Source organism: Perna viridis, chromosome 4 (genome assembly GCF_037379345.1).
Source record: "Perna viridis isolate PV_CMFRI_1.1 ecotype Kerala chromosome 4, ASM3737934v1, whole genome shotgun sequence".
Taxonomy (NCBI): domain Eukaryota; kingdom Metazoa; phylum Mollusca; class Bivalvia; order Mytilida; family Mytilidae; genus Perna; species Perna viridis.
In genome coordinates, this window is record NC_142448.1 from 23,083,535 (window position 1) to 23,095,945 (window position 12,411).

Consider the following 12,411-nt stretch of genomic DNA (forward strand, 5'->3'; position numbering starts at 1 on the left):
TGATAAAATTCAAGACATATTTTTTTTCATTTCCGTTATACATCGTCATTTTTATTTATTTTATTAAAAAACAAATTTGAATTTTTATATCACACAAAGATAGAATTGTATTTAGTGTCCAACCTGTATGCATCTACGACTGTCCGACATAATGTTATCCACAGCTCTTCCTATATTACTGGCTAAATTCTTTCAATTTCGACAAGTTTTGTTAAAAATATAAAGATAAAGCATCGCTTATACCACAGGGGCGGTCTTAGCCCCTGCGGGGACAATTCTTGTAAAAACTGTAACCGGTAGTTTGCCAGTTATTCAAATAGGGGGAAGATGATACCCATTTTGTATCCCTAACTCCTCATAAATCGCTTCTTTGGTATTTTATGAAAGCTGCTTATGTACTGTTGTAGTAAACCTGCACTTTGATACAGGCAGACTCGAGTTTTTAAAACAAGCGGTACATGAATTTTCCCGTTATTCGGATTTGTAGAAGGGTATATAGCAAATTGATTTTGCATCCAAGACAACCCGTGGACCTGTGGAAGGCTTTTACTTGAAATTATTACCAGATAATTCCATTGCGCAACGGCATTATTTTTCTTGTTTTATTCCTTTTTTTTTTATCTCACCTGGCCTACAGGGTCATGTGAGCTATTGCCATCACTTGATGTCAATCGTCGATAACAATTTTTTTAAAACTCATCCGGCACTACTCGACCAATTGGAACAAACTTGGTGTGAATGTTCCTTAGGATGTTCTGAATAGAACTGAAGTGGAGATTCTTGATCCGTTGTAAAACATGGCCGACCGTTACTAAAAATAGAACATAGAGGTCAGACAGAAGTTTTTCGCATACATCTCCAAAATCGTTAAATATAGCCCTATTCTGACACTGTAAACATAATAAGCATGACAAGATCTAACTGGTCAAATTTCCTTTTAAATATGTTAAGTCATGTTGGAGTTATCGCCCTTTTCGACGTTTTAGCAACATAATATCCATACTATTTTTGTTTGTTTGTTGTTCGCGTTAACATGATAAAGTTGAGCACCATACTTTGCTTAACTATGTGACTGTATTCATGAAAAAAAGATAATAAAACAAAAATTCTCACAAGGAGGCATAGCGCTTTTAACATTTGCCCAGGTTCGTAAACTTAATAGAATCAATCTTTTATATTTTCAGGACTTCGTCGAAATTTTCATGTCTGGAGGGATTCAGGGTTTCCGGAATCCTGAGCAGGAATCATTTATCAGGTTTGTAAAGTTGTAGATATAACCACTTTGAATTTACACCTTTTCATATGCTTAACTGTGTTTGACTACAATAATTGGCTTGCTTAATTTATACAACTTTAATCTTTAAAAGTTTTTAAAATCTTTAACAGTTACTCTAATTGTGACAGGTTGTCACGCCGATTTTCAGGAAGTTAACATTCCAAATACCTCCTTATTTACTTAAAATTCATTACCATTACGATTTGTAATTTTGCAATGAGAGTTGGCACGTAAAAAACTACTTTATAAGAGATTATTCCCCATCTAATTCAGTATGTTTACGCACAAATGTATTCCATCCCTTTCATAAATAAAGAACTCTGGATTTGCTTAAAGGCTTAAATATATTTTGTATATTATGTATAGATTAAAGCATGAATCAGACAGGTTAAGACGGTGACAAAATAATTATTACATGAATGCACATTAAAAACTAAGATTTTGAAAAAGAAAAACAGAATCGGCTATCAATCTGCATGTATTCCAGAAAATTGTAAATAGTGGGTGTTTTTCCTTTTGCTTAAATCTGAGGCTTTTTAAAAGTATCTACTGTTCGAATAAATAAATATTTAGAAATTGTATTTAAAATTAACTCTGTTAACTGTTCTTTGTATCTTGAAAGTAAATATCTACATTTGTAGCAGAATAACTCACTGTCGTTGATCACGTTCACGAAATGAGAGCAAAAAATAAAGTGAAGTTGACCAAAGACACCTCTTTATCGCTATTAACCAAGGCCGTCAGATTTTACATTGAGAACAACACGTGCTCTTTTTACTAGCGACAATATTCATTCTTATGCACTCAGAGAGGAAACGATTAATGTTTAAAAATTTAACAAACACACACAAAAAACCATGAAACTTAACACTATTGAAATAGTAGTTTCCTATAAACAAGGAAATAAGGGTTATTTGAACAGAACTCTCTTTGCTACTACGTGGTGAGATTCGTCTCGGAACACGATTTATATTTGTCATGAGAAGTAATTTGGTCTCCTAAGTGAAATACTAACTTGACCAATACTGTCATGTTCTTGTTCAAAATTGACAGAGAGCGATCTGAACAAAGTGGAGTCAAATGACACCGAAGATGGATTGTCTTTCTGCATGTTGGTGGGTTCACTTATTAATGTTTCAGATAGAACGTCATTAGGTCGATTAATGCAGATAAAGTTGGAAGTTTCCAGTTGTAGTTCTTGATGGCTTTTTGCAGTGACACCTAATCGTTGGTTTGGATTGTGATGATTATGTTCATAGTTTAGTTTTGACATTTCATCATTATTTTTAATAGTACATTCACGTTCCTTAACCTGTGTATCTTTTGGGATCCCTGCCAGCTCTTGAACTTCATAACTTTCACTATTATCATTTATTGTAAATTTATTTTCTTTCATTAATGGCAGATACCAGCTTCCAAAAACTACCTTTTCATTGGTTTCTATTGACGACGAATATTCAACGGCAGCCTTTTCTGGTTTACTTACAAATTGTTTTTCTGGACTTTCATGTTGCATTTCGGTTCTCTTGGATGAACGGGTAGTTATTGCAACTTCGAGGTTTGAAAGTGTGGAAAGTCTATCAGTCAAGTCGCATGAATATTTTTTAATCGAGTCCAATTCTCCGAACGCCCCCTTTACTCCAATATCAACGGCTTCATTAATGTGCAGGATAGCGAATTCTAAATCTTCTGTAGTATTTTCGAGTTCGGCCACTCGTGCTTGTGCTACATAATAAAACATTTTTCGCCTTGATTCAATACCATTCCAAATCTTATCGACTTCAGTCAGTAGATTCTTTGCCTTTTGTTTGTGTTTTGGGTGTACTGTATACCCGGGAATAACATCACACTTATTGCTTATCCCTATCAAACAGAAGACCATTCTGAGATAAAACATACGCGCCCAAAACACTCGTATAAAGTCACACTTTTCTTCTGATAGACAGTTCATGCTATGTTCTGCTGTGCGAACTATTTTTTCCAGTGTTTGTGATGTAGGTGTGTTCTCAAATATGCAGATGAGATTAAAAACATGGATATATAGCATATTCACAAGTTCAACACATGGCTCTATATTGAGAGATTCTCCCATGGCATTCCTTATGTGTTCATCTCCTTTATCGCCTTGTCTTGCAATTGCATAGGCGATGGCCATTCTTGCATCATATGCAACTTGAGTGACACTCGTGTTAGAAGTATGAGGAATGAGATTTTTTAATTTTTTGAAAAGTCCATGGGTCGGAAATCTATGGTCATAAAGCATTGTGTGTGCATCTATTTCTGCACAAAGAGAAGATGCCAACCTGTCTGCTTTTATCATTTTTGCATATTCATCGCTCTCAGAATCAAATTCCAATTTATATAATTCAGATTGTTTATGGAGGTATTCTCTTGGATTTCCTATACTTATATTGTGTGTCTTTATTTTCATATCGATGAATAAATGTTGTGAGAATCTCCGACTCTCAAGCAAGCTTTCACATTTAGTTACAATTGTTGGTATACCGATTGCGCTTGTGTTCTGTATGCATTTTAGTTGAACTGTCATCTGTAAAAATAGATTGGTGTAACTGCAGTCCAGCAATGATCGAAAAAAATGTTGTATTATACACTTTTTCTCAAGTAAAGGCAGTAGCCGTTGCCAAGCTTTCTTTCTATCGATTGTAGATAATGAAAATAAAACTTTCTTTTCGCTATCTTCTAAAGCTAGATGTTTTCGTAAGTGTTGAATTATCTTCAGTGGATCAACTTGTTCATATAATAGATCTTTGAAATCTCGTACCACACGAACTTCCATTTTAAAAATGTCAAACAATTCAGAAGAGATCAGTTATTATAATCTGAAGAAAAAAAATAGAAGAGGGCTGCAGTTAGGGTTTCACAAAGTTCCGCATTTCATTTGCATTTTTATTGACACTATGTTACCAATTTTGTCGCCTAACTATGATCGAAAGTTAACCTTCTATGAACATAATCTGCGTGTACAGTAGTTTTGGTTTGAGTTGTATGAAAAACAACTGTGATATAGATGATCACGCCGTAATAACCAAAATGAAAAAGGAAAGAAAATTGTACAGGTAACAAGTTATCTGTTGTGATTACATTTTTTTATGCACGTGGACAAATGATGCCCATTCTCCCTTTTTAATTTTTATTAAGTTCTCTTGAGTGGTTTAGGAGGAGTAGAGGTTACGAATTTTTTTAACATTTGAAATATAAAACTATTTAGTTGGATTATCCCCATTTTAAATTCTTGACAATTTTTTGTACATTCCTTCATGCACTTCTACATATGATACTCAACTTTCTTGAATTTCATAAAAGCCCCTTGAGAGCTTTAGTAGGAGTTGTGTCTGCAAAAAATGTGGACAGACGGACAGACCGACACACAGGGTGATTCTTTTATATGAGCATTTTTTTTTGCTATAGGTACAAAATATTACAACCATTACATCATATTACAAAACAGAATTCTGCGTCTTTGGTATACATTTATGAGTTTTATCAAACCTGAAACATTTTCCTTCTGAAGTTAAACTGATTGAATATAAATTACATTACAGTTAGGAATACCTTATTTGATAAATCGAATTATCTCGGAAAATACACAGTTAATCAGTGCAATTCTTTACTATACGATTAATGCGAAAAAATTTAAAAAAAGTTGTTTAAGAAATCAATTTGGATTTTTTAAGTCACTGTGAAAGACCTATTGCCTTTCATACCGCAACAAACAAAACATCTGAATACACAAGCTTAAACCTGTCTGTCTTACGTCTCCTCATGATCTAGAAGCTCATGAAAATTTATGCAGTGCTCGATTTGTATATGCGTACTGTGAATTATTTAGGTTCTGACAAGTATTGTGAAAGAGTAATCAAGGAAACCAAGGTTATAGCGGTATTCAAAAGAATGCAATCCAGGGACAAAGACCAGACATGGAAAACAGACATACACAACAAAGAACATAAAGTAACTAAAATCATACATACGAAGTAACAAAAGCAAATGAGCAACTCGGACTCCACTAAAAACTGGGAGCATGGACCAGGTGCACCGGTAGGGTAAGCGTCCTCTGCTTTTCTAGAAACACCCGCCGAGTTGCTCATAAAAAGTCAAGTCCAGGGTAGACAAACGAGGAAAGGAAAACTATGACCCGTTGAATAAATCAGTTTTCATGATGCAGATGGATACACCATAACGATCCACGAGTTCATGATGACGACTACAAAACTTCTGTAGTGATGATTTCAATCTTGTAGCAACATAACCCTGTTCCAGAAGCGTATTTGTTAGAGTTCTAGTGCGATACAAAAAGTCTGCGTAGTTTCGGAAAGCTCTGGCATAACGTATGAGTTGTGATATGAACACTCCATACGCAGGTGCTGAAGGGATGTTGCCACAGATGAAAGGAAAGTTGACAATTCTGAATGAAAAGTCATCACGTTTGTCGTAAAGTTCGGTCAATAGTTTTCCTTTACCATCGATTTCGAAATGTAGGTCAAGATATGAAGCTGACCTTACAGTGTCTGTAGTATCCTTTATCTCAAGTTCTTTGGGGTAGATGCGATGTATCAAATCCCCGAAACTAGTATTGTTTAAAGATAATACGTAATCTGTATAGCGGAAACTGAGATTAAAGGATCTAGCCAAACGATATTCTTTCTTTCGGATCAAATCAGCTATGTGAATCATCCGGTGGATGGTATTGGTTCATTCCTTTCGTGGACAGTTCTCATTTGATATAGACAAAAACGGGTGTTATCCTTTTTTAAAACTTTTACGGTCGCGTCAGCTCATAGATGCAGTCAGTTCTTTTTAGAAAGTAACCCGTACATTTTGACCAAATAGTAAAGGGAATTCGTCTTTACTTGAAAAAATACATTTATGTTTTTTTTTTGATACCAAACTTACGCCAGTTAAGTACAAACGTGTTTTGAATATTATATTTCAAAGTGTTCTGTCATACTCATATAGCGAAAATGACCCCGATTACGACGATAAACATGATATTCCTGATCTGGGGACGACGACTAAGATTATGAAAACAGACATAAATAACCCAAATTAAGTAACCGAGTACATGCGTAAATTAGTCAGGCGTGTAGCTGCCGTTAGGCAAAAAAGCTGACCCCACTAAATCTTTTAGTATCGATCAAATACACCGGTGGCGTAGGGTTTAAACTGTTGTATAAATATTTAGAGTTTGTCCATATTCATTTATAATCAAATCTATAATTAAAATCCTATCATTAAGTAATTCTCATGATAACTATTTCTAACCACCTAATCACACAATAGGCATTTATTGGTAGTAGGTAAAAGAATGCAAACGTGTCAGTTCATCAAAAAGTTTCACGTTTTTAGATTAATAGTCAACAGATGCCAATGTAACAATGGAACAAAAATGAAAGTTGTCCAATGTAGACATAAAAATGTTTCAAACACAAAAAGATTCCCCACAAACTTACAGTATGAATAAAAGTTTGTATGCTTAAAAACCCTATTTTTACTTCAGTTACATAATATGCTGTAAACTGACGTCTTTTCTTCTTTCTCGTTCAACGAGTAAATATCAGAAGTCTTAGCAAATTTACGTACGTATGGAAATTGCAGGTAAAATTGCACGCGTGGATGAGCCTTTCCACATTTGAATGTGCTTACAGTAAACATACATTACATGGTGGAAAAATATTAAGATAAATACCTCGTAAAATTGTAATCCCTTGGACATTCACTTTTGAGTTTGCAACATTTCGAAATCATACCGTCATAACATTTTATTGTTACATAAATAAACGTGGAATTTCCGTATTTATTTATAATTGAATTCATTGAAATCCTATTACAAAATTCATTCTTTTAATTTTAATCTTTTTATGGTATTTAAACCATTGTTTTAAAATAGGTGACTTATTGACTGGAACCGGGTTTTGTTTAGTACATATAACGTGTACAAATGAAAAAAAAAAGAACTTGGATATAACTTCGATGTTGCATCGGGAAATTAAGATACTTTGTAGTTTAACAACGGAATTACCTTAGTGTGGCCTAAATTTTGCATGGTTACGCTGGACCGATTAAATTCTTATTTTATTTTATTTTTTATTTTATTTCATTAATTTAAATCCATAGAAAGTGTCTCCAGTGTTTATGTTTATATCTCTGTAATTTTCAATGTTGTTTCGTCACTTGTAAATGATTCTGCTGTTTCTACATCTTCACATTTAAATGTGCACGATAATTCACGTATTTCATCGATTTTGTCGTGTTGAATACTGATGCAAGAAAGCTGATCACTTAAATCTTCTGTATGGAAATTTTTAATACAAGTATCTACTTCCTCCCCGTGTTCCATTGGTATCTTTTTAGGAGCCAACTGTGGTGTACTTTCTTCATGTTCGATTGCATATTTATTGAATGCTTCAAGTGTATCGTAGCTTACATTTAGATCCAATATATTTGAATCCATGTAGTGTCCTTTGTCACTCTTTTCAAGTAAAGATTGGGCATATTTTTGAATTGAAATTGTTTCACTAAAATTTCCTTTTATACCCATGTCTAATGCCATGTTAATATACGCCATAGTAATTTCGATGTCGTCTTCTAACTCGCACACTCTAGCTTGTGCGACATAATAAAACATTTTTCTTCGTGCTTCAATCCCTTCCCACATCTTATCAACTTCTGCTATGAACATTTTTGCTTTTTTGATATATTTAGGTAAAACAACGAATCCGGGGATTATTTTACAATTATTGCTGATCCCAAGTAAACAAAAGGTTACACGGAGATAGAACATTCTCATCCAGAATATTCTTATCAAGTCATATTTTTCTTCACCCAAACAGTGAAGGCTATATTCAGATATATTAATGATCTTTTCCAAGGTTAAGTAGGTTGGATTTTTTTCAAAAACATATATCAAGTTGAAAACATGGATATAAAGCATATTGATCAGTTCGACACAATGACCGATGCCTGTAGAGGATACCATTGCCCTTTGAAGAAAATCACTCCCTTTATCACCATTCCCTGTTATTGCAAGTACATTTGCCATTCTACAATCATGAGCAACTTGAGTGACACAAGTATTCGATGTAAAAGGGATCAATTCTTGAAGTTTTTCGAATAGTCCATGTGTAGGAAAATCAGGACTTAAAAGCATTGTATGGGAATCCAGTTCAGCACACAAAGAAGCGGCATATCTATCTGCTTTTATCATTTTCTGTAGACCATCATTTTCCGTTTTAAACTCTGAACAGTAAAACTCTGAACGTCCCCGGAGATATTTTCGAGGATTACCAATACTGACATTGTGTGTTTTTATTTTCATATCGATGAACAAATCCTGTGAAAATCTTCTACTTTCATTTAAACTGTGTGCACGTTGAATACAAACAAGACCTCTCGTATTAGAAGTTTCTGTTTTCAAACAGTGATATTGAGTCAACATTTGCAGAAAAAGCTCACTATAATTACACATTAGTAATGACTTTAAAAATTGTTGGAAAATGTAATCTCCATCAATAAAAGGCAAAAGGTATTCCCATGCTTCCTTTCTATTGTTTTGAGTAAGGAAAATTATGACTTTCTTTTGGCTTACATTAATTGCGTTATGTTTCCACAAGCACTGGGCTATCTTCAATGGATCTACTTGATTACATAAACATTGTTTAAAAGCTTGTAAAACATGTACTCCTGGCTTTTCCATTCCATGTCATTTGACCTGTAATTGATGAATGTAAACAAAGTATTTCCTTTCTATAAACTTAACTTCCTGTGGGATCGTTACTGAACACCAATACTAACGTATTCAACGCATAGGAGACGAGAAACTAAGAAAATCTGCGTCCAGTTTATCATGACAGTTTTTAGTTCAATTCATTTGCATTTTTGCAGTTATTTAGGTATATAGTAAATAAATAATCAGTGTCAAGTATAGGGGGAAGAAACATTTTATCCAGTCTGTTATCAATATTTTAAGGGAAAATGTATTTTTAAAGTGTACCGCGAAGGCTTAGTATAAATTCGACATCTAGAATAATTTAAATAAACGATACAGGTATTTGAACACACCATAAACAAACTTACTGCCATCTTGAACTAATATCCTTATGAATGACAAAAATTATGTCGTTACGTCATACAATACAGTTCACATGACATGCAAAATGATGACTTACAGGTCATGTGCAATTTTGACTTTCTTTTGGAAATAATAATTATATAGAACTTATAATAATACTATGTAAGAGTCTATAAAATTTTATAGAGTATTTAAAAGAATCAATGTACTTAGATCCTACATAAAGTATTTGTGTGAATACTGGTGTATGAATTTAATGCCACTGACAATAATAAAAATAGAAATAACTTCTCAAATTGATATTTGGTTAAAAAAATGTCTATAAAAATCTAAATGTGTATTTTACTTCTCAGTCTTTGTAGTTATTTTGAGATTAAAAGGGAATTTAATTGAAACGTTATATTCACAAGGCAAATACTACAGAACCCTGCATTTTATATAAAACGCAGCCACTCTCTTCGTTTCTAGAAGCATCTGTCATGTTTTTGTTTATCTTGTAGTTCTGGAAGGGGAATATTGAGCAGGAACGATTGAACTACGTACATTAAACAATATATGTATAAGGTCATATTGGTGCTACAACTTCGTATCAAATTCAAAGTCTGAACGAATTGAAATTAAACTTATTTCCCTCTTGTATTATATTGTGTTTATATTGTTCTATTTTATAATTTGTAGAAATATTCCTTTCTTAAGAGAGTGGCCGATAGAACTTTTATCAACTAATCCAAAAACATGCATGTTTCACTTCTTCAAGTAAGTGTATTCGAATAAAAAATCATATGTTTTCATATTTGTTGTAAGAAGAATACGGTAATTTTAAAATAAATTAAATTGCAATATGCTATTTTTTTATCTGAACACTGAACACTCCTCTAAACATGGTGATATATATATATACATGTTTAATTGTTATTTATATTAAAAAAAAAGCTATACTCTGGGTCACCTACAACCGGCGACAGCAAATTTTGAAATTTCTCAAAAATAACCGACCTTACGCAAATAAATTCCATAATCCCGAACTCAGTGCGTCTTCCCAAGATTGGCGTCCTCAATACCACGACCGTAGATCGGGGATTAAAAAATATACAGCGTTTGTTATGTTGCTATGCCATGTTTACATTACAAGATGACGGCCATTTTTTCCCGGAAGTCACACGCGGAAAACCTAACTTACGTCACAATGGTACTCTAGACGGTGTTTTCGGTGCAAAGGGAGCTATTTCTGCAAACAGACGCTGATCAGCTGATATTGACAGTTAATATTATTTTTGGAAACTACGTTATTTTGTTATTGTATATTGGATACGACAGTAGAGGTAAAAGACGTAAACATCAAAAATTGAAGAACAAGCATTCCTTTTCTTCCTTATAAGCCGATTCCACATTGTGAATAGCTTTTCATTAAGAAATTAATGCAATGTTATGAGGAATTTTTTCGGATGAAAACTTAAAAAGGCAGAAAATCTTGTTCATAGAATCCACCCCATCACATCCCAAAACTGGTTCCGTAGATTAAGGGGCGATCATTTGACACGGGGTAGGAGGCTGACAAATTTTGTGGGTCTGGATATTTTTCATTGTTGAAATTTTGGGGGTAAGGAACTATATTTTCAACGCCACTAGGGTTAAATTACTTAAGTGTTTATTTCCATTTCACCGTCTAAAGTATCTGAGTGACTGAGATAAGAATATTTAATTATTTTCTAGGAGGTATAGGCCATAATATTTATTACCAAAATCTGCCAGCTAGCCATCCCTTCCCTTCAGCATAAAATTGGTCGTTCCCCAAACTTTTGAGTGTTTTCGAACAACTATAAACTTAAAAGAAAAGATTTTGTGCAAAACCCTCTTTTCCTTTGAAACCAAAAAAAAGGAAGGGAGGGAATATTAAATAAAGAAAATTGTCTGGCTTATTAAATTCCTTACAATTTTCTTGCGTTTTGAATACTTCTGAATGATACCATACTCGATGCTTCAGCATTTTTACACAAAATAGACAAATTAGTGCCATGTAGATTAAATAAAAAGTTGCTTCTATTATGACCAATCCACATATATATGTAAGCAAGTTTCTGAATTATTGTAAAAAGAACCCTGCAAAATGGCATATCAGGTATAGAATCTATAATATTGACCGGGGTGTCCTCTAACAGACTTATCTAATATTTGCTTAATGCAACCCATCTTGGAACAAAAACAACAGAATTTTCAAAACAGGGCAGAAGCTCCAAAATTCAACGGAGAAATTAATACATGATACTTTATTTCAAAACATACAACTTTCACTTAAAAATAATCATCCACATAAAGATTAATAGTTATTTTTTCTTTAAAGTCATGAAGGTTGGAGACTGGATTGCAATAAAAAAAAATACTCACCCTAGTTCACAATTATGACCATTTCTATCAGAATTTTTCACTTCCCTCTTCACAACTTTAATATTTGTTAAGAAATTAATGACATTTATGAGGGGTGTTCTTTTGCATAAATATTTACTGATTTTTTGTAAAGTTCTGCATGTACATGGAATTCCACAGTTGTTACAGGGATATAAAACTCTTGTTGTTCATCTCCATCCTTTATTACAGTCAAATAATAATACAGTCATCATTCAGATTTAACATTAACACAACATAACCACTATTACTTGGTATAAGTTACATAATATAAATGCTTCTCTGTGTTCAGTCATCTACTAATATACACTTCTATGTTGAAATCATACCATCTAATCTATATGATATTTCACAAGTCACAGCTTTAAACATGTAATCATGTGTTCAAAGAGTAATCAAGGGAACCAAGGTTGTAGCGGTAATCAAAGGAATGCAATCCAGGGACAAAGACCAGACATGGAAAACAAACATACACAACAAACAACACAAAGTAACTAAAATCATACACACAAAGTAACAAAAGCTAATGAGCAACTCGGGCTCCACTAAAAAACTGGGAGCATGGACCAGGTACACCGGTAGGGTAAGCGTCCTCTGCTTTTCTAGAAACACCCGCCGAGTTGCTCATAATGAGTCCAGGGTA

At 33.5% G+C, this 12,411-nt stretch overlaps 2 protein-coding genes across 9 annotated transcripts in view; one reads left to right on the forward strand and one right to left on the reverse strand.

The window, feature by feature from the left end:
* LOC148619377 (cyclic nucleotide-binding domain-containing protein 2-like) overlaps positions 1-12,411 on the forward strand; it is a 43,422-nt gene that overhangs the window by 15,895 nt on the left and 15,116 nt on the right. For 4 of the 5 annotated variants that reach the window (XM_088579221.1, XM_088579220.1, XM_088579217.1 and 1 more), the window contains exons 10-11: positions 1,185-1,255; positions 10,044-10,121. In XM_088579221.1, coding sequence (XP_088435347.1) covers positions 1,185-1,255; positions 10,044-10,121 — 149 coding nt within the window. The remainder of the gene's footprint in view (positions 1-1,184; positions 1,256-10,043; positions 10,122-12,411) is intronic. The other variant, XM_088579219.1, reaches the window with a different exon arrangement.
* On the reverse strand, positions 1,602-10,514 carry LOC148619378 (uncharacterized). 4 transcript variants are annotated; one of them, XM_088579222.1, is made up of 3 exons: positions 9,371-9,394; positions 6,984-9,005; positions 1,602-4,116 (listed from the first exon to the last, which is right to left on the reverse strand). In XM_088579222.1, the coding sequence occupies exon 3, from the start codon at positions 4,071-4,073 to the stop codon at positions 2,253-2,255; it is 1,821 nt and encodes a 606-aa protein (XP_088435348.1). In that variant the 5' UTR covers positions 4,074-4,116; positions 6,984-9,005; positions 9,371-9,394; the 3' UTR covers positions 1,602-2,252. The 4 variants fall into 4 exon arrangements, with proteins under 4 accessions (XP_088435348.1, XP_088435349.1, XP_088435351.1 ...); XM_088579223.1 differs by lacking the exons at positions 1,602-4,116; positions 9,371-9,394 and adding an exon at positions 10,362-10,514 and having other exon boundaries at positions 7,362-9,005; XM_088579225.1 differs by lacking the exons at positions 1,602-4,116; positions 9,371-9,394 and adding an exon at positions 10,367-10,504 and having other exon boundaries at positions 7,362-9,005.